Below are 21,418 nucleotides of genomic sequence, written 5' to 3'. Positions count from 1 at the left end.
AAACATTTCTTGTAATGCAGGTCTACTGGTGTATTTATTCAGCTTTTAGATGTTTGAAAAAAGTCTTCTTGTTTTGCCTTTGCTGTTGGAAAAGATATTTTCACTGCATGTAAAATTTTAGGTTGACAGGTTTTATTGTCTTGTTCCTTTTACATAGTATCTTTATATAAACATCTTTACATAAAACATGTTGCTCCATTGTCTTCTGACTCCCATAGTTTTCCATGAAAAGTTTCCTATCGTTTTTATCTGAGCTCCTCTGTATGTAACATGGCCTCCCCCCACCCCTGGATGTTATTATTTTTTTTTTAATTAAGGGCTTAAAACCATTTGATTAAGATGTGCCTTAGTATGATCATCTTCATGTTTCTTGTCCCTGGAGTTCATTCAATATCTTAAACCTGTGGGTTTATAATTTTCATCAAATTTGAAAAAATGTTGGCCCTTGTCTTCAAATGACCTGAAGAAATATGAACATATAAAATAGAAACCTTTTTTCCTTCCCTTTCCATCCCCACATCCATATCTTCTCCCTTGAGGACTCCAGCTGTACATACATCAGGCTGCTTGAAGTTGACTCACAGCTATTAAAGCTCTGTCCACTTTTTTCCAGTCATCAGTCAGTCAGTCAGTCAGTTCAGTCGCTCAGTCGTGTCCGACTCTTTGCAACCCCGTGAATCACAGCACGTCAGGTCTCCCTGTCCATCACCAACTCCAGGAGTTCACTCAAACTCATGTCCATCGAGTCGGTGATGCCATCCAGCCATCTCATTCTCTGTCGTCCCCGTCTCCTCCCGCCCCCAATCCCTCCCAGCATCAGACTCTTCCAGTGAGTCAACTCGTCGCATGAGGTGGCCAAAGTATTGGACTTTCAGCTTTAGCATCAGTCCTTCCAATGAACACCCAGGACTGATCTCCTTTAGAATGGACTGGTTGGATCTCCTTGCAGTCCAAGGGACTCTCAAGAGTCTTCTCCAACACCACAGTTCAAAAGCATCAATTATTTGGTGATCAGCTTTCTTCACAGTCCAACTCTCACATCCATACATGACCACGGGAAAAACCATAGCCTTGACTAGACGGACCTTGGTTGGCCAAGTAATGTCTCTGCTTTTTAATATGCTATCTAGGTTGGTCATAACTTTCCTTCCAAGGAGTAAGCGTCTTTTAATTTCATGGCTGCAATCACTCTAAACTGAGTGTCTATGTTTTCCAGTTTTCTAATCTTTCCTTTTGCAGTCTAATCTACTGTTTATCTCACCCAGATTGTGAGGCTTTGTTTTTTAAATCTGATTGTATATTTTTATCTTTTATATATTCTGGTCCTTTTTATATCTTCTAGGTTCTAATTAACATGGTCAATCTCGCCTCTACTTCTGGATCACTACCTTCTTGACACAAACAGTTACACACTCTTTTTGCACAAATAATAATTCTCTATTTGTGTCATTTCTGGATCTCTTTTTCCTCCTTCACTTATGACCTTATTTTCTGGCGTTCTGCATCCCTGACAAGTTTTTTACTGGGTGCTAGAAGTTTTGTTTTTTACCTTGTTGCATACTGGAAATATTTGCATCCCTATGTTCTTGTACTTTGTTCTAAGAGACAGTTACTTAGAAACTACAGACTCTGAAGCCTTTGGTGCAGGGTTAATTCTGCTTTCCCACTGAAAGCACACTTTTCTGACTGTCCTATCCAGGGCCCTGTGGACTACAAAGTTTTCTGCCATGGCGAGCAGGAATCCAGACAACTGCTTTGTGTGAGCGTCAGTGACGGCTCCCTCAGCAGTTCTTCCCCCCATGCAAGCAGCAGCACGCAGCCTAAGTCTCAAGGGGACCTCGCCAGCTCTCTATGCTCTCTTTCTGTGTAGCTCACTTCTCTCCTGTACCCTACCCTATGAGCTTCACCCGTTTTGGCCCCTCTGGACTCCCAGGTCTGCTTCCTCAGCTCAGGGAGACCTCTGGGCTCTGCCATGTTGCTCCCTCCCAGAGCTGCAATCTTGAATCTCTCTCTAGGTATCAGCTGGGGCCATCACAGGACTTGATTCATTTCCCTTCTCTGAGGGATCACTGCCCTGCATTGCTTGTGGTCCAATGTACGAAAACTGTTGTTTTATACACAGCAGCAGGTCTTTCAGAATTTTTGAGAGTGAGTATTCCCAGTTCCTGTTCTGAAAGTAAATGTCAAAACCATTTTTGGAGGCAGGATTTTTACTACAATGTTAATGATTTCTTTTAAGAAAGGGGAGTGGAAGATATCACTTCTTGGGAGGTTCTGTTATGTTCTGAGAAAAACAAAACAAAACTTTCAACACTGGAAGATCTGAGCTCAAATTCTAGTATTGCCACTTTGGACAAATTACCAGTTCTTTCACTGGTAAAATAGAACCAGTAATATATATTAGTAGGTTGTAACGTTTGAATGAAATATAAACCATCTATTATAATATGAGGTACCTCACACGGTTTACTTTTCTTCTTTTCCCACTTAAAAACATGAGTATCAGAAGAAGTTATTTGTTAGGGCCCTGCCTGCACTGGTAAGAGTGATTCCAAGCTTTTTTCCTCTCAAATATCCTCTCTCTCATAGGGAAAAAAATAATCATAATACACTATTGAAAAGCCAGACACAAAGAATAAATGTGACTTTTTACCCTGTGAAATGAGTGGGAAGGAAGAGCCTCGTGTCTAGCCCTGTCTACTTCTGGTTTGGACTTGGCAGTTTTTAAAGTGGGGAACAATCCAGAATTCCAGCTCTGTCAGGAAAAAAACAAATGAAACAGATGACAAATCATTTCTCTAAGACCTAAAGCCAAGCTGGCTCTAATAGCTGCTGGAAGGGTAGCAGAAGTCAATTTCCTGGAGTATTTACAGAATCATTTGTAAGGATAACATTTTCCAGACGTTTAAAGGGAAGGCTAAGGGTAGCTTTCTAGTCTGCGGACTCCACACTGTCAGCATATATTCAACAGGCAGCTGCTGGGACCACTACCTCCCACCCTTAACGCCTCCCCATCGTCCTCTAGAGAGCCCTGACTTAGGCACTGAAATGCGATAAGCCATGTCTGTCCTTTTCAAATACACACTAGAATCTAAAGAAGCAACAGGTGAGTGCAACAGCTATTAGAAAACGGAATGCGCTTCATGGGTGGTGTTAGCAAAAGGCTTCAGAAAGACAGAGATAAAAGATCAGCAAGCTTTCAAAGAGGAGGTGACTGAGAATTTCAGGATACATGCACAGGTGGGGTAGGGGAGGAAAAGAGAGCACTCTAAATCAAGGGAGGGAGGCATGCACTGGGCAATGGCTCTGAGGTCTGACCTATATAGGATTGGAATGTGTCAATCAGAAATGCTTTTAGCTAAAAAGTAACTAAGTCCTCCACTGATAGAGCCTCCAGATTCCAGGTTTGTTTGCTCAGAATGCCCAGAGGTATGTGGTTACTGGCACTGAGTCAGGGGCTCAAGAATGTCATCTGGGAGGCAGGTTCTTTATTTCTGCTCTGACATCTTTAACATGTTGGTTTTCCATCTTTGTACCTTTCACCTCATATTTGCAAGATGGTTGCCACAGATCCAGATCCCTTTAAATAGTGTTATGAACAAGAAAAAAAAAAAAAGAGTTAAAAAGAGCTTTCCTTTATTCAGGGGAGAAAACATTTCCAAGACTTTTCCCCAGATCGTCCATTACATCTTATTGGCCCCAACTGGGTCACATGACCATCCTCAGAGGAAAGGTCGGAAAAATATCTGGACAAGAAGGAGTAACGTGAAGGCCTAGAAAAATCATGATCCATCTCCGGGGCTGGGCACATTGCTGCCTTAAACAAAGTTAAGTGTTCTCAGCAAGGAAAAAGGATTAAACAACCATTAGATGAGCAATGAACAATAACTACAATCCAGTTTTTGAACTTTAATTCAAATTCTAATGAAACAAGAGTTCTAAAGGAAAACGAAGCCCCAGGTGATCAATTATACCTCTAGTTTTGTAGATTTACTTATTTTGTCCTCTCAGGTCTCAAAAGGATCTTACTGTCATTCCTGAGAACAACAGGCTTCCCCAAACCACAGTTTCAAATCTAGATGCTACTGAATCTCCTCCTGCAGTTCTGTAGATTTTACCTATTCTACAAATTAAATTTCAAAAAGAGGAAGCTAAAATTTTTATTCATATAAAATCTCTCTTTATACATTTGCAACTTATGAGGACATAATCGCTGCCTTTCTTAGGCACCATGAGACCATCCAGTCATTCATGATACAAACACTGAAGACTTTGATGAAGCAAATGAACTTGTTAGTCAATAGCCAGTTGGACCGCTGGCCTCCAGTTAGGTTTATATTTATACTAATGCGCAGACCAGGTACCTACTTTGGTAATTCTGAGAAATAACCCTTTCGTCCCCCTTCACGGACAGTGTCTCTTCACTCTTCCAAGTCTGGCAGGGCACATACCAGTCACGCGGGCCACTGGGACCTGCCTCTAAACACTCCCACTTTGAAGAGTCCCTCAGGCTCACTTCTGAGAGGAGACAGGTGGGGAGAAGGTGCCTCTTTCCCTCACAGCCTCCACAGCACTCCTTCAGGCACTCAGCAGTCTCACCTTCAACTTTGCCTGAAGCTAACAGGAAAATAAGGACTTTTTCTCCCTCCCTGGAGAACTCACACTGAAGAAATAAAATGGCAAAGCCGTGGCAGGAAAGCCCAGGCTCAGGAAAGTAAAGGAAGAAAGAGAAGGGAGGAGGTAAGACTTGGAGCGTGTTGGCTGTCTCTTCTCACACGGCCCTTCTGGCGCCCCACCCCTAACGACCAACAACAGGATTACTTCACGCCTCAAACCTTCTTAGACCTTGGGCACCAATGCCGTTTCTCTACAGCCACAGGGTCCTCTTGTGGGGCTGGTGTAACCCAGAAAGAAAATTCACTGAGGGGCTAACAGAAAAACATTTAATACTATCGAGGGAAGAGGCCTCAGAGCTGGCCTGGGTCAAGTGAAAGGGCAGAGGAAAGGGCTCTTCCTGGGTGACCTCAGCCAGTACAGGCGCACAGCTCTGCCTGTGCAGGCCTGAGCCCCCGGCCAGCTGTGGGGAGGCTGGGTGTGAAGGCCAGGGACAGCCTGCCGCCTGCAGCCCCGGCTTCTCTGACAAGATCAGAAGGTTTCAGGGGCAGAGGCGGAGGGTGGGGGTGCGGGGAGGGGATACCCACAGCTAACAAAAGGCTGAACGCGCAAGGGGCAGTGCTTATGATCTAGAGAAAAGTACAAACGATACCTCGCCTGAGACCTCTGCTGTGGACCAGGTCGGGGGTGTGTGTGTGTTTGAGAGATGACTGGGATTTTCGGGCCTGCAAAGACAAAGGTTAAAGCCCAATGTATTATTTCACTTAGGACACGTTTGGAGGAGGAAAGCTTGGAAAGAAAACAGACAAAGTGACAGGCAAGAGGAAATGAGTTCCTGTCTCTTTGTTGTAGCCACAGCAACAGTCGGGTGCTGTTACAAGGTTGTTTAGAGGAGACGGACTGCCCTAGATTTAAAGGTCTCACATGCAGAGGTATGTCTCTTTCCATATCTGGGCAGTTAGCCTCCGTTCTGATAATGCAGAGCTATATCAGAAGTCCCCATCCCAAGAAACATTTACTCCGTTTTCACGATCCTTCCAGAACCCCCCACCTGACCAGCTGTCACCTGAGGGAGCGATGGAGCATCCATAATCAGGGAGTATGGTTGTGACGTAACACCAACCGGCAGAAGAAGGCAACAGGCACAGGGACAAGGAGTGGGGAGGGGTAACATGAAGCCAGACGTCAGATTCCAAGGCTGGAAGGAGGGAGGAGACAGCTGGGACGGGGCGTGAAGAGGGGAAGACAGACTGCAGCAAGGAGCGAGAAGTCAGCTGCTGCTGCTGCTGCTAAGTCACTTCAGTCGTGTCCGACTCTGTGTGACCCCATAGACGGCAGCCCATCAGGCTCCCCCGTCCCTGGGATTCTCCAGGCAAGAACACTGGAGTGGGTTGCCATTTCCTTCTCCAATGTGCGAAAGTGAAAAGGGAAAGTGAAGTAGCTCAGTCATGTCTGACTCGTAGCAACCCCATGGACTGCAGCCCACCAGGCTCCTCCGTCCATGGGATTTTCTAAGCAAGAGTACTGGAGTGGCTTGCCATTGCCTTCTCCGAGAAGTCAGCTACCAGGTATTAATTCTTGCCTCCAGTCCATCGTCACTCACTTTTCTCTCAATATAAGGGGGCACCTATTCTCACTTGGCACAGCTACAAGCTCCGGGCTGTGCGCTGCCCGACTGCAGTCTGAGGGCACACTCTGCACCTCAGGCATGCTTCTGGCCCCCCTCTGCTTCCGGAAGCCACACGTCAACGTCAGTTTCCCTCTTTTGTAGTTTACCTCTACCATAGTGAAAGTGTTAGCTGTCAATAGTGACTGACTCAGCCACTGGAGCCCTCCAGTCTCCTCTGTCCATGGGATTCCCCAGGCCAGAATACTGGAGTGAGTAGCCTTTCCCTTCTCCAGAGGATCTTCCCAACCCAGAGATTAAGCCCACGTCTCCTGAATTGCAGGCGGATTCTGTATCTGCCACCCCATTCATAACTACAGAGGCTTTACAATGTCACCTGAGGCTGTAGCTTAAAATAGAAAACACAGCCTTAACCCTGAGGTCCTAGCTGGAGGGAAGCGCACGCTGCCCCAGGGCCCACAGGCACCCCACCCCTGATCTTAGAGTCACACGAGTCCCCCACACTCCTTTCCTGGCTAATTCCATGAGAAGGGAGCACAGAATCAGCTAAAGCACTAACTTGCTGTTGTTTAGTCACTCAGTCGTGTCTGACTCCTGATCCCACAGGACCGCAACCCATCAGGCTCCTCTGTACATGGGATTCTCCAGGCAAGAACACGGGAGTGGGTTGCCATTTCCTTCTCAAGGGGATCTTCCCGACCCAAGGATAGAACCTGTGTCTCTTGCACTGGCAGGCGGATTCTTTACCATTGAGCCACCCGGGAAGCCCCAAAGCACTAACAGGAACAGGCTATAAAGAGGAGGCACAGGGCTGTGGCAACAGTAAGAACAGTCTCCTGGGCATCCACAGTTAGGCCAGCCTCAGCCCAGGCCCACAGAAAAACTGATTTCTTTTTGTTTTCCTTACGTCTTTTTCTTGGTCACGCATCTTCGGCTACCTAAACTGTCTACCTGAAAATGACTGTGGAAGAAATAAGCAGCAACAAGTCCAGGTGCTAGGGGAGATCAAGTGTATCGTGTACCTTAGCAAAGTTACAGTTCAGAAAGCAGTGCTTTCCTCTTTGTGGAGCAAAAAACCATCCATGTAAGTTAAGAATGATTTTGTGACTCTACCAGACTACCTTCTACTTAAGCAAATAAAAACCAATCGCAGGGACAGGGCTTCCCTGGTGGTCCGGTGGTCACCAATCCGCTCTGCAGTGCAGCACGCGCAGGTTCGATCCCTCGTCAGGGAACTGAGACCGACCCCACGGGCCGCAGAGCGACTAAGCTGACGCCTCAATGACTGGGCCTGCTCTGGAGCCTGCGTTCCGCACGAGAGTCTGGACACTGCAGCGACAGATCCTGTGTGACACAGTGAAGATGGCCGGATCAATAAACAGTAAACCGCAGGGAGAGTTCAAGGGCTCCCAGGGCTTGGGGACTGCTGATTCGGAGGCCACGCTCCCCGCGGGCACACCTCTCTGCACTGCCGTGGGGCTGCATCACCCCCACTGCAAGAAGGACTTGTCACAGAAAGTGGATGAAACTCCTTGAGGTTAGAGGAAATTGATTCTCCTTAACGAGGCGCTGTCAGAAGGCTCAGAAACTCAGGGGTGTGATAAAATGCAAGCAGAAACGATTTCATTAGTGAGTTGTTAGCTAGACAAAACCCACAGGAAGATGAATACTCAGTCAAGTTCAACATGAGCACACTGTGTGACAGGTGACTGATTTGGGTTTCCTCATGAAAGACAAGTCCGTTCCAGAAAAAAGTAAGTTATAAAGTCTGAGAGCAAGGAGTAAAGAAGATAAAACTCTATTAAATGAATACTCACTAAAGAACAAATGAGAGCAAAAAACATACTGGGCATCAACTGAGAGATAACAATGCTTATAGGTCATTGAAAAGGCTATAGGAGAAATCACAGAATTTTGTTTTTAAAAAAGACAATTGAATCATGGTTTTCTTTCAGAGATGGGTAATAAAATGGACTAAACTATTGGATGAAAAATGGGTAAGAATCTGACAGATTTGAGATAATTTTTTATCCTGGAACTTGTCTCTTCTTTTTGCTTGGTTGGTACTAATGCTAAGATTTTATTAATTCAGGAAATAGCTAATTAATACAGGAAACACTCATAATCCTATTAAGTACCCCAATGCTCTGTTTTTCAGTCTACATAAAGATGTAGCAAATACTTAGAGGGCATATTAAGTGTATGATATACTCAGGTCTAGTGGAAGGAAACTTACCATAGATAGGACTTCTTCAGCACATAAATTGGATTAAAAAAAATATTGTGGAATGGAGACATCTATTTGACTTTATTTATGATGCCAACGTGTCAATCAATACTTGGTTAGTTAGAGGTAGAAAGACATTCATTTTGATTGTCTTCAGGAACACAAACACAGTTTCTTTGTGTTTGCTCGAACAAGTATACTTTGCAGTCTGTCCCAATAAAATAAAACTGTACTTCACTATTCACCACCGCAAACTAGTTAACTGTTCGTTTCAGCTATACATTCATTATTATACTCTGCTTCATGATGGCTATTTCATTTCATATAAAATAAAAAACGACTATAGCTTGTGTTAAAAAAGATAGATCATAGAAATGCACCTTTTGACCAGTAAAATTTTACTAAACAATCTCATCATATTTCAGTAGAATTTGTCTTTCAGTTTCATAGCTTTTTTTTTTTTCTCACTGTGAATGAAAACAATTTATGGATTAAAAAGTTTTCTGTTTAACTGGACAGGAAAAATATTATAAACGTAATTTCTGAATAGAGAAAATAAGATGCAAATAGCAGTGCTTTCTTCACTGCTGTAATACTTCATTTTTAAAGGTAAACACAGTAGCAATCATCATTTTGATTCCAGGGAATAAAAACTTAAAACTGAATTTACTAATCAATTTTGAATTCTGAAGCCAAAAGGATCCTTTAACTGTACTGCCTAACAGACAAGTCATCCTAAAAAGTTAATCATAATGCAAAATTTTGGCCTAATTAAAATGGCTCTTTCTGATACTATGGTACCAGAGCCTATCTTTTTTGTTGGGTTTCAATCTGCCATAACAACCAGGCTAGGATTACACGCAAACTGAAGCATACAAGGCTTGATGAAATTGAATACGGAGGATTAAGCATTTAAAGTTTGGTTTATAATTCTTTTTGCAACACAAGTTCTACTGCATAGAATTTAGAACATAATTTTATAGAACGTAATTAATTTACAACAGCCTAAGACTTCTCAGCAATAAAATTATACTTAAAAAAATATACCATTATCCCTATATGTTACATTAATTGTAGATTTCACAACCACTTCAGCCTTGTATTAACTTAGAAAAGAAAAACTTGTCCCTGAAAAACTCTAAAGAGTGATGGTATTTTAATCAAAACTGTCCTGAACTAACTCACAATCAGCAGTGACCACATTTTGTCACTTCTTTGCTCTAACAGGAGTAAAAATGATGATAATGAGTTTTTTAAAACAAGCTAGAGAATCTGCATCCAATTAGTGATGAAATGTATTTTTTCACAACCACTGGATTTTTAGAATGTTTTTAGTTGTCAAACAAGTGAAACAGCTGAGGGAACAAACTGCCAAACCTGCCCAAACTACTTTTGTTCCATAGAATTTGATCCCTTCTAAATCGACAATGGCATACAAACTTAAGCTGTGATGAATCCAGTTCTTACAAATGAAAACATAGTGAACCTATAGGAGGAGGTTTAAAAATAACTCCATTTGCTTTTAAATATTCAAGTGTAACGTTTCCGTAAGAGACTAAAACAAACATTTCAACTGTATCAGATTTGTCAGTTTCCACCTGATTCTAACCTGCCATTAATACATAAGGTTCACTGGGCTGCCCAAGAGCCCAGCTAAGTGGATCGTGGGGAGATATGAAGGTATCAGTGGAAGGAAACCATGGATGCCACAGTCTTTATCCAAACAGTATGCGACCCGTCTTTGTATCCCTGAAGCAAGAATGGCCACTCTCTCCAATTAAATTGCTCTATACGAAATAAAGCAGCATTGTCTGTGAACAATTACTCCATACCAATATCATTTCACTACTAATTTGAAAATTAAAAAAAAAAATACAGATCAAATCCATGTACCCGTGATCCTTTTGTATCTTAAAATGTAGCTATATTCTTAGTTTCCACCAAGAATTATATTGGAATGAACTAAAACATCTTTTAAAGTCATTTTAAGTATACTCTTATTTGTTACTACATTTCTACATAGATTATTTAATATTGCTTGTGGACATAATTTAATCGATAATATATCATAATTTCAACCACTACAGTGACCCAGAATAAGATTCTGGCTATAGAGGGAGCTTAATTATTAAGCAACACTTTCCTAAAAAAGCTTCTGAATCTCTGATTGGTAAGAAAATCAAACAAAAAAGAGCATCCCTCATTGAAATAATACTGAAGTTCAAGCTCGGGCCCTCTTCTTTGTGTTCAGCATAATTAACTCTCCAGGACAAAATAATGAAACATTAAGTCACATTAATAAGTTACAGTAATCTTCAAGAAAACTCGATGGGCAACTCTGGCATTACAACTGTGTATCTTGGATCCAACCTAGGGATGAAGTCCGGGAAGTTTTTAGATGCACCGGTACCAAAAACATCAAGGACTTTCCGGTTCATGACAGCAAACCTATAAAACAGAGGGCACAGGGAATGAGTACTTAACGACGTTGTACAAGAAGATGATTCACTTCGTTTATCTCTCATGGGATGGGAAGACAGAAGAGCTGACACAGCAAGAGACTCAATGGCAGAGTCAAAAGTCATTTTGCTATTCTTCCTCAAGATGCACTGTCTCAAGTTTTCTTTGAAAAGATGATAGTCCCCAAACCTGAAACCCCAGAGATTACCATCATTATTTCAAACCCTTCCAGAGCTCTTTCCACTAGATTGTGACAAACAGAAAAATTTGTGATTTTTTTGATTAATGGCTGAATACAATTATAAGATGCTACATATATAATGAATGAGCTGACATTTACTGACAAGCAAAGGTATTAAGGGTAATTCCTCCAATAACTGAAATTTTAATGTCTCACAATCAACAGAAAATACATTCAAATGTGCAAATATTTAATGACTGAAGAGGAAACAGCTTATAGGTTTTCAACACACAACAGAGTAAAAACATGCCCTCACTTTATCCATCACCTAACCTAAGAGATCAGAAAATTTTAAAAGACACTTCACTTGCTTAGCATTAGGATGGACCTTCTGAATCTCTGTGTCTGATTATAAGCTCTTCTTCTCTGGGGAAGATACCAGGGTGAAATTAGCTTTGAGTCATTGGCCAGTGTCATTGTTCCAAGAACCAATAAATGTGACTTTTAGCTCCTTTCCAACACTAAGTTCCCTTCCAAAATAACCAATGGGTTAAACTCACTGATGTGCAAAGAAACATAAATGACAAAGAAATAAATGATCAAATGATAACAATATAGATTAATAATGTAGATTTCAAATGATCAAATAATAATAATAATACACAGTGTCATGGCTAAGAGGAAGAATTCTGCAGCCAGACTGCCTGCCTCAACCCGAGCTCCATCCTTTACTAGCTTTGTGATTCTGCAAGTGCTTAAACTCTGTGTGCATCTCGGTTTCCTCACAGGTAAAGCCAAGATATTAACAGTACCCAGTACCTATCTCACAGTGCTATTTTAAGGATTAAACACATATGTATGTGTGTGTGTTGTATGTGTTAATGTGTGTATCTTAAAACCACTTCTGGGTCATAGTCAGCACTATACAGCTGTTTGCTACTATTACGGGTAATGACAGCGATGTTAATGGCCGCTGCTATTTACTGAGTGCCTACTGAGTGCCTACTGAGTGCCTACTAAGTGCTAAAGGCTGCCACAGACATCAATTTCCCACAACCACACAAAGTGTGCATTATTGCATCACTGTAGAGACAGAAACTTGAGGCTCGTGAGGGTGAACAGCTTTCCCACCCAGTGACACAACGAAGGGCACTAGAGCTGGAGTCAAACCCAGGTTCGTTCAACTCCCAAACTCACAGTCTGTGTATCAGGCCAAGCTGTCTCTCACAAAATGAGATGATAAACAGGAAATGCAAATGCCACCACCAATAAAGAAAATGACAGTAAAGGCAAAGAAAAATATGCTTACAAAAATCAGGTAAAAGAATATGATTATTTTTCACTATTTTTCCCAAATGGAAATCAGTCTATTGTTTAGATAGGATTTCTAATGAATCTGTTTAGTATTTTTAAACAAAAAGAAACATCCCATGTTATTCTTATTAAATTTTAGTTCAAATTTGTTTTACACCTAGAGAGCTACCTTACCAAAGAATACTCCCTCAATTAGACAAAAATATTAAAAATCTTTTTTGTGGTAACTGCTTTTTTTATGCTCAGTTAAAATATCTCATGGATATCTTACCTGCCCTTGGTGAGTCTTAAAAGGAATTTCCAGTAAGATGGTCGCAAGGTCTGAACTTCCATGACAGCCTAAAATTATTCAATTTGAGACTTTTTTTAATAAACAGCAAATATTATCCATCTTAGGCAATAGAATACTTTTAGCTCTAATTTTATTGCTCATTGTGTTAAACACACACACACACACACCGACAATGAAAAAAAAGTGTAAGTTGAATTTCTAGAATCTTTGTAAATATGCATTCAAATAAGAATATTGTACATGAAATAATGATTGAGTTAATAGTCATTATTATTAGGAAGCATTTACTAGATATCCATTAGATAGTTGGCACTTCACTAATTATAATGAGTTTACCAACCTGGCAGGATTATCATGACAAAGTGCAAATAAAAGCTGTCCCCAAAACTCTGCAGAAGTCCTAAGATCATTAACGTCTATAATGGTGATTATAGAACTTGAAGAGACTGAACAATGCTTTTATTAAACTAGACTCTACCCCTGTCCTCACTGCTTGAGTAATGTTGAGAAAATGCAATTATTCTTATTTATGTCCATGGGATCTGTTTTTCCAGAAGTAAAATTAAATGAGGGCATTCTAGCCAAGATACTGGGGTGATAATTTTCCTAAAAAACTGTACTCCATTGAAACCTAAAAATGGTTGTGTTCGTAAAACATGACCTGGCCCACTAAGTTAACGTGTTTAATGATTTGATACTTGTAAGCTCTCTTGCTAATAAGACTAAAAAGCATACAATGTAAAAAATGGAACTGCTTCCAGGTCTTTCTTTTCCCCTCATTGGTTTAATACACATTAGAGACAGAAATAATTCTATTTCTCATTTCAAAAAGCTATACTTACTGCCTGGAAGCAAATTGCTGTAGAGATGGAATAGATGATAGTGTCTGCATGGGGAAAATAGGGCACCTTTCCTGCTTCAATGCCTTTGAAATACATTGTCTGAAAAACAAGCATAACGGGAGATTTATAAGGAAAACAACTTTAAATAGCATTAACAACAAAGTGGAGCAATACGTTCCTTATCTACAACTATTTTTCCTACCTTTCAAAATCCTAACACTTCTTCCAGAGCTCAAATTACAGGTACGTCTTCCCTGACAGTGTTAAGTGTCAGCCGTTTCTTTTCCCTCAGCCCCTCACCCCAGGCCCCAGATGCCAGTAATAATACTTTTCTGTGAAATTCAACAGCACCTAATTTCTACCTCTTTCATGTCATTTATTCTTCAATGCCTTCTGTACAATGTCCAAGTCCTCCCCTCTCTGTCAGATCTATTCATTTAGTTCAGTTCAGTCGCTCAGTTGTGTCTGACTCTTTGCGACCCCATGGACTGTAGCACGCCAGGCCTCCCCATCCATCACCAACCCCTGGAGTTTACAAAAACTCATGTCCATTGAGTCGGTGATGCCATCCAACCATCTCATCCTCTGTAGTCCCCTTCTCCTCCTTCCCTCAATCTTTCCCAGCATCAGGGTCTTTTCCAATGAGTCAGTTCTTCGCATCAGGTAGCCAAAGGATTGGAGTTTCAGCTTTAGCATCAGTCCTTCCAATGAATATTCAGGACTGATTTCCTTTAGGATGGACTGGCTGGATCTCCTTGCAGTCCAAGAGACTCTCAAGAGTCTTCTCCAGCACCACAGTTCAAAAGCATCAATTCTTCAGCGCTCAGCTTTCTTTATAGTCCAACTCTCACATCCATACATGACTAATGGAAAAACTGTATCCTTGACTAGACGGACCTTTGTTGGCAAAGTAATATCTCTGCCTTTTAATAAGGTGTTTAGGAAAAGAGTCTGATGCTAGGAAGGATTGGGGGTGGGAGGAGATGGGGACGACAGAGAATGAGATGGCTGGATGGAATCACTGACTCGATGGACATGAGTTTGAGTGAACTCCGGGAGTTGGTGATGGACAGGGAGGCCTGGCGTGCTGTGATTCATGGGGTTGCAAAGAGTCAGACACGACTGAGCGACTAAACTGAACTGAACTGAGGTTGGTCATAACTTTCCTTCCAAGGAGTAAGTGTCTTTTAATTTCATGGCTGTAGTAACCATCTGCAGTGATTTTGGAGCCTAAAAATAAAAAGTCTGTCACTGTTTCCACTATTTCCCCATCTATTTGCCATGAAGTGATGGGATCACATGCTATGATCTTAGTTTTCTGAATGTTGAGTTTTAAGCTAACTTTTTCACTCTCCTCTTTCACTTTCATCAAGAGGCTCTTTAGTGCTCCTTCGTTTTCTGCCATAAGGGTGGTGTCATCTGCATATCTGAGGTTATTGATATTTCTCCCAGCAATCTTGATTCCAGCTTGTGCTTCATCCAGCCCAGCGTTTTGCATGATGTACTCTGCATATAAGTTAAATAAGCAGGGTGACAATATACAGCCTTGATGTACTTCTTTCCCAATTTGGAACCAGTCTGCTGTTCCATGTTCAGTTCTAACTGTTGCTTCCTGACCTGCATACAGGTTTCTCAAGAGGCAGGTCAGTTAGTCTGGTATTCCCGTCTCTCAGAATTTTCCACAGTTGTGGCAATCCACACAGTCAAAGGCTTTGGCATAGTCAATAAAGCAGAAACAGATGTTTTTCTGGAACTCTCTTGCTTTTTTGATAATCCAACAGATGTTAGGAACTTGATCTCTGGTTCCTCTGCGTTTTCTAAAACCAGCTTGAACGTCTGGAAGTTCACGTACTTCAAGTTCAAGTACTGTTGAAGTCTGGCTTGGACAGTTTTGAGCATTACTTTACTAGCGCGTGAGATGAGTGCAATCGTGCAGTAGTTTCAGCATTCTTTGGCATTGCCTTTCTTTGGTACTGGAATGAAAACTGACCTTTTTCAGTCCTGTGGACACTGCTGAGTTTTCCAAATTTGCTGGCAAATTGAGTGCAGCACTTTCACTATATCATCTTTCAGGATTTGAAATAGCTCCACTGGAATTCCATCACCTTTGCATTACAGGGTCGTGATTATCTGGGTCATGAAGATCTTTTGTACAGTTCTTCTGTGTATTCTTGCCACCTCTTCTTAATATCTTTTGCTTCTGTTAGGTCCACACCATCTCTGTCCTGTACTGAGCCCATCTTTCTCTTGAAGAGATCTCTAGTCCTTCCCATTCTATTGTTTTCCTCTATTTCTTGGCAGTGATCACTGAGGAAGGCTTTCTTATCTCTCCTTGTTATTCTTTGGAACTCTGCATTCAGATGGGTATATCTTTCCTTTTCTCCTTTGCTTTTCACTTCCCTTCTTTTCACAGCTATTTGTAAGGCCTCCTCAGACAGCCATTTTGCTTTTTTGCATTTCCTTTTCTTGGGGACGGTCTTGATTCCTGTCTCCTGTATAATGTCACGAACCTCCACTCAAAGTTCATCAGGCACTCTGTCTATCAGATCTAATCCCTTGAATCTGTCACTTTCATTGCATCATCATAAGGGATTTTATTTAGTTCATACCTGAATGATCTAGTGGTTTTCCCTACTTTCTTCAACTTACATCTGAATTTGGCAATAAGGAGTTCATGATTTGAGCCACAGTCAGCTCCTGGTCTTGTTTTTGCTAACTGTATGGAGATTCTCCATCTTTGGCTGCAAAGAATATAATCAATCTGATTTTGGTGTTGACCATCTGGTGATGTCCATGTGTAGAGTCTTCTTTTGTGTTGTTGGAAGAGGGAGTTTGCTACGACCAGTGTGTTCTCTTGGCAAAACTCTGTTAGCCTTTGCCCTGCTTCATTCCGTGCTCCAAGGCCAAATCTGCCTGTTACTCCAGGTGTTTCCTGACTTCCTACTTTCCTTCATCTATTCATTCATTAAACACCTACTGGCGTAAACCTGGTTAGTGCATGACAAGTACTAACGTACTCTAATCAAGATATCCATATAGATTAGACTGTAGACCATCACATGTGTATGTATGTATTTATGTCTATCATGTATATATGTATGTGTATATATTAATATATAATATATATGTTGGCTCCCCAGAGGAAAGAGCAACTACTCTGTCTAGGGCAAAGGACCAAAGAGAATTTCAGAAATGACTACATTGAGTAGTGCTTCTCACACATAAGAACCACTTCTTAAAAAACAAATTTCCAATTTTCATGGCCTGATGCCTTTCTAATACAATAAAAATGAATTATTAGAAAAAAATTTTAAACACAAAGTTGAACTAAATTTTTACTATTACATTAAAAAAAAAATTACTCTATTGAGGTGCTATTCAAGTTTCCAAACGCTTCCTCTCAATTTCTATCCTTTCTTTGTCATGAACTGGTAATAAGCAGTTCATGGACCAATGTTAGTCTGCTGACCATATGTATAACAGTGTGATCTTCTAAGAGGTCTAGAATCAACAAATAAATAAGAGAGGGAAAGCATGGGGTAACAAACAGGGTGAAAGTGCATGATATTTATGAGGAATTTCCAGCAAATCTATATGGCTGGAAAATGGGATAATTCTTGCAGATGGGTTTTCTGGGCTGTGGAAATGCTAAAGTGAAACTAATAAGGAAAGGGGAAGATGACCAAGACCGAACGGTGTTCCAACAGGTTGGAGGGAGGTTTAAGAAGAGATGAGTGGTCCACGAAATAAAGAACAGAAAATAACTTTTTCAAAGAGAAAAGTTACCTATGCAGGTGATTTTTACTTAATATTCATTATACAGTAATACAGCATTTTAACATAAAACTAACTTCAATTAAAACAAAGGGACTGCAAAAAGACATGTGTGAGGTGTACTGAAAGTATAAGTTCTAACTGGATAATGATAATATTAAAGAATTAGCAGACTTCTAAAATGTATGATATGCATTTTGTTTATACCCCGATGGCATTGTTGATTTGTTTGTTTAGTTTTGTTTTTCAAGGACTCTTTCTCCTGAGTTGTTTATGAATGGAGTGACTTGATGTCTGGGATTTGTTTTAAAATAATTTGGTACCTGGGGATTCGGAGCAGTATAGAGGAAAGGAGACCGGACAAATGCTGTTAACTGCTGAAGCTGTATGAGGGTACATGAGGGTTATCACGTTACTCTTCCTTTGCTTGTGTATATTTGAAAATGACACAGAGAAAAAAAGAAGAAATAGGGAAACTGGCTTTGTAAACACTTTCATAAGATTAGAATTTGCTTTTGAAACTGGGATTATATCATTGCTGAAGTAGCTAAAAGGCTCTATATCATTTGGCTGTATATGCATAAAAATGTTTGCTTACCTCTACCAATTTGGAAGCTAAATACATGGAAATTGTTGTGCTTTTATAAAACATCATTGATACTCCTGCCAAAAATCCTGAAACAATAAAATAAGGCAAAACCGATCAGAACTCAAGTGTACTTCTTTGTTATTACATCACTTGGAAATGTTAATTCACTTAAATAGGAAAGAATGGATTTAGCACTGCCTTTTGCTGTAACAAAATCGAGGACAGCAGTACAAGTAATGATATGAAAATCGGGTGAATTCTTCTTTATCATAGTTTTTAAAACTTAAAAATTGACCTTCAGAATCAGGAACCACAGTTCTGACAACATAAGAAACCTCTCCTTTTAAATTAAACTTTTAAAAACAACAGTGGTCTTACTAAATATAACAATTTTTAAAGGCTATTGGTACCATTTCTCATTTTAAGTGGAAATATTCATTCATTTATTTATTTATTCATTCATTCATATATTGTCCTAAGAGCTCAAATCATACTTAGTGCTGCCACTTCTCTCCATTGCTTTCATTCTATAAATGGAAAAGCAAGGTGGCGGGAGGTCTGGAATACTAATAGCAGGGACATTACTAATAAATTTCTGAAAAATCATCCAGTCAGCTTAAGCAATAAAATATATTGAGCTTATAGAAAATGCTTAGTTTTTATGTTTATAAAATTACTTGAGTTCCTTAAAAATTTAAAAACATGTCAGCTGCCAGTGGTAAAATCAAAATGGTTTTAAGAAATCATTAGTCACTTATTAATATTTTATGTTCTTTTGTGACACATTCCCTAGAATTTCTGGCCTGTCACAGGACAGAAAGCCAAGTCATTACGTTGCCAACTCAAAACATCAGATGGCAAGAGAGCTTTGGTGTGTTCAATTTACAAGTACAAAATATTAATACTAGTGCCTTGACGGGGATTCTATTAGAAAAAGGAAGATATAAGGAAATCAGATGAACTTGAAAACCATTTCTGCTTCACTCCTATCATGGACTGATGCAATAATATATGTATATCATATACATTTTATATATGTTATATTAATATATATATTATATTGTTTTACCAGCTATAATGGCATGCAGTTCATCATCCAGATTTCTGACCCAGCGCAGGAAGCAACTAGTACCCTGTATCAAGAAGAAAATACAATCCCTTCAGTTGTTTCAGTTCTAGGAAGAAAACTGCATGTAATATCTCTAATGGGTGAGTCATCAGCTGGCCCCGGAGGCAAACTGGTGATCTTATTTAAATTAAATAAGGTACAAGATACCATGAAAAACATTAGATTAAAAAAAGAAATGAAGAGCTCTGGAAATGGTAAAATGAAGGTCAACTCATTATTAATAGAAGACATGTTTTTCTTATCTTGTGCTGTGCTAAGTCGCTTCAGTCGTGTCTGACTCTTTGAGACCCCATGGGCTGGAGCCCGCCAGGCTCCTCTGTCCAGCGATTCTCCAGGCAAGAATGCTGGAGTGGGTTGCTGTGCCCTCTTTCAGGGGATCTTCCCTACCCAGGGATCAAACTTGCATCTCTTATGTCTCCTAGGTTGGCAGGCGGGTTCTTTGCCACTAGTGCCAGCCGGGAAGCCCTTTTTAACCTAGAATTGCTATAAAAATGAATCAATTCTCTAAAGCAGTGGTCAGAAAACTACGACCCACTAGCCAAATCTAGCCTGCCATCTATTTTTATATGGCTCATAAGCTAAGAATGTTTTTCCATATCTCAATGGATAAAAGTAAATAAAAAATATTTTGTGATGCATGGAAATGATATGAAATTCTAATACAGTGTGATTAAGTTTTATTGGAATATAGCCATGAACATTCATTTATATATTGTCTATGACTGCTTTCACACTATAAGAGCAGAGTTAAACAGCTATGAGTGAGACCAAACACTTCACAAGCTTAAAACCACTACTATCTGGCCTTTCACAGAAAAAGTTTTCTGACTCCTGGTCCAAACCAAAAATAGCAACAATGCATTGTGGGATTTATAACATATAAAATAATAAATGGATTGAACAAAGGATGGAAAAAGGGAATTAAAAGGTGTGGTAAGATTCTTAAACTATACTAAAGTGGTATCAATATTATTTGAAAATATTGACCAATAAATTAAAAATGCTTATAAATGGTAAAAAAATCTTTGAATTTAAAAAGAGGCATAAACAATAAGTCAATAGTGAAGCTAGAATATAAAAAAATACAAAAAAAAAATTTTAAATATATAATGCCCAAAAAATCCAGGAGACAAAAAATAGAAACAAAAAAAGAAACAATAAAAAATAACTAATAAGGAAGCAGATGTAATTTCAACCATATCAATAAATGCATTAAATGTAATAGTCTAAAGATTCCAATTAAAAGACAGAGGTTATCAAATTGGATATAAAAGTAAGAATTAACTACATGTTGTCTAATAGAAACAAAACTGAGGTCATGGAAAGATTAAAGGAAAAAGAAAATATACCATCAAAAATAATTGAAAGAAAGCTGAAGTAGCTGTATTAGTAACTCCAGAGCAAGGAATATTACCAGAGATAAAAAGGGACATTACAAAATGGAAAAAGGGTCAGTTCACCAAGAAGACAGAAGAAATAAGGTTTGTTTGCCTCTCCTTCCCTTAACTCCATTTTTATGAAGATGCAAAAAAGTGATCAATTTTTCAAAAATCTCATATGACTTAGAAATATGCTGTATCAATATTTTTATAATAGATTTTCTGATCCAGTTGCACTTTAGTTTAATACCATTAATTTATATCACCTAAGCAAATAAATAGTAGCTCAAGGAAAACAAACAAACAAATCTATGCTATCAGACAGGCTAGATGATGGAGAATAACCAACCTAGGCTACCAATGTTAGAGATAATTCACATATAAACATTTAAGAGTTTATCTTAAGAATAAATACAAACACTATGACACAAGAAATGAAAAAGAATCTGAATAAAAACATATAATCACCAATATTCTCGTCTATTAGTTACTGTATATTAAAGATATAAGTAGTGTTTCCTAGTCAAATCATACTGAAAATGTTTTCAATGTTAGTTATGTTTCATAACAAGTGATTAATTAACTATAGTTTGGGGCTTCCCTGGTGGCTCAGAGGTAAAGAATCATCCTGCAATGCTGGAGCCTTGGGTTTGATCCCTGAGTCAGGAAGATCCCCTGGAGGAGAGCATGGCTACCCACTCCAGTATTCTTGCCTGGAGAAAATGTTTTCAATGTTAGTAAGCAAGTGATTAATTAACAATAGTTTACAGTCTGTCACTTTTTCATGTCAAAATACTTTCTCCATATTTACCTTTTCTTGAAGAAGGCAATGGCAACCCACTCCAGTATTCTTGCCTAAAGAATCCTGTGGATGGAGGAGCCTCGTGGGCTGCTGTCCATCGGGTCGCACAGAGTTGGACACGACTGAAGCGACTTAGCATGCATGCATGCATTGGAGAAGGAAATGGCAACCCACTCCAGTATTCTTGC

The 21,418-nt window shown here is 39.8% G+C and overlaps 1 protein-coding gene across 2 annotated transcripts in view; it reads right to left on the bottom strand.

Moving 5' to 3' along the window:
* Positions 1-8,781: 8,781 nt before the first annotated feature.
* TMEM135 (transmembrane protein 135) overlaps positions 8,782-21,418 on the bottom strand; it is a 279,124-nt gene continuing 266,487 nt past the window's right edge. For both annotated transcript variants that reach the window (XM_088832490.1, XM_055416171.2), the window contains 5 exons: positions 18,990-19,053; positions 17,930-18,006; positions 13,558-13,656; positions 12,695-12,762; positions 8,782-10,916 (listed from right to left, as the gene is read on the bottom strand). In XM_088832490.1, coding sequence (XP_088688616.1) covers positions 10,784-10,916; positions 12,695-12,762; positions 13,558-13,656; positions 17,930-18,006; positions 18,990-19,053 — 441 coding nt within the window. In that variant the 3' untranslated portion in view covers positions 8,782-10,783. The remainder of the gene's footprint in view (positions 10,917-12,694; positions 12,763-13,557; positions 13,657-17,929; positions 18,007-18,989; positions 19,054-21,418) is intronic.

This window comes from Moschus berezovskii, chromosome 25 (assembly GCF_049115385.1).
Source record: "Moschus berezovskii isolate FMDL1 chromosome 25, NW_MosBer_1.0, whole genome shotgun sequence".
Lineage (NCBI taxonomy): Eukaryota > Metazoa > Chordata > Mammalia > Artiodactyla > Moschidae > Moschus > Moschus berezovskii.
This window is presented reverse-complemented; position numbering and strand designations above follow the sequence as displayed.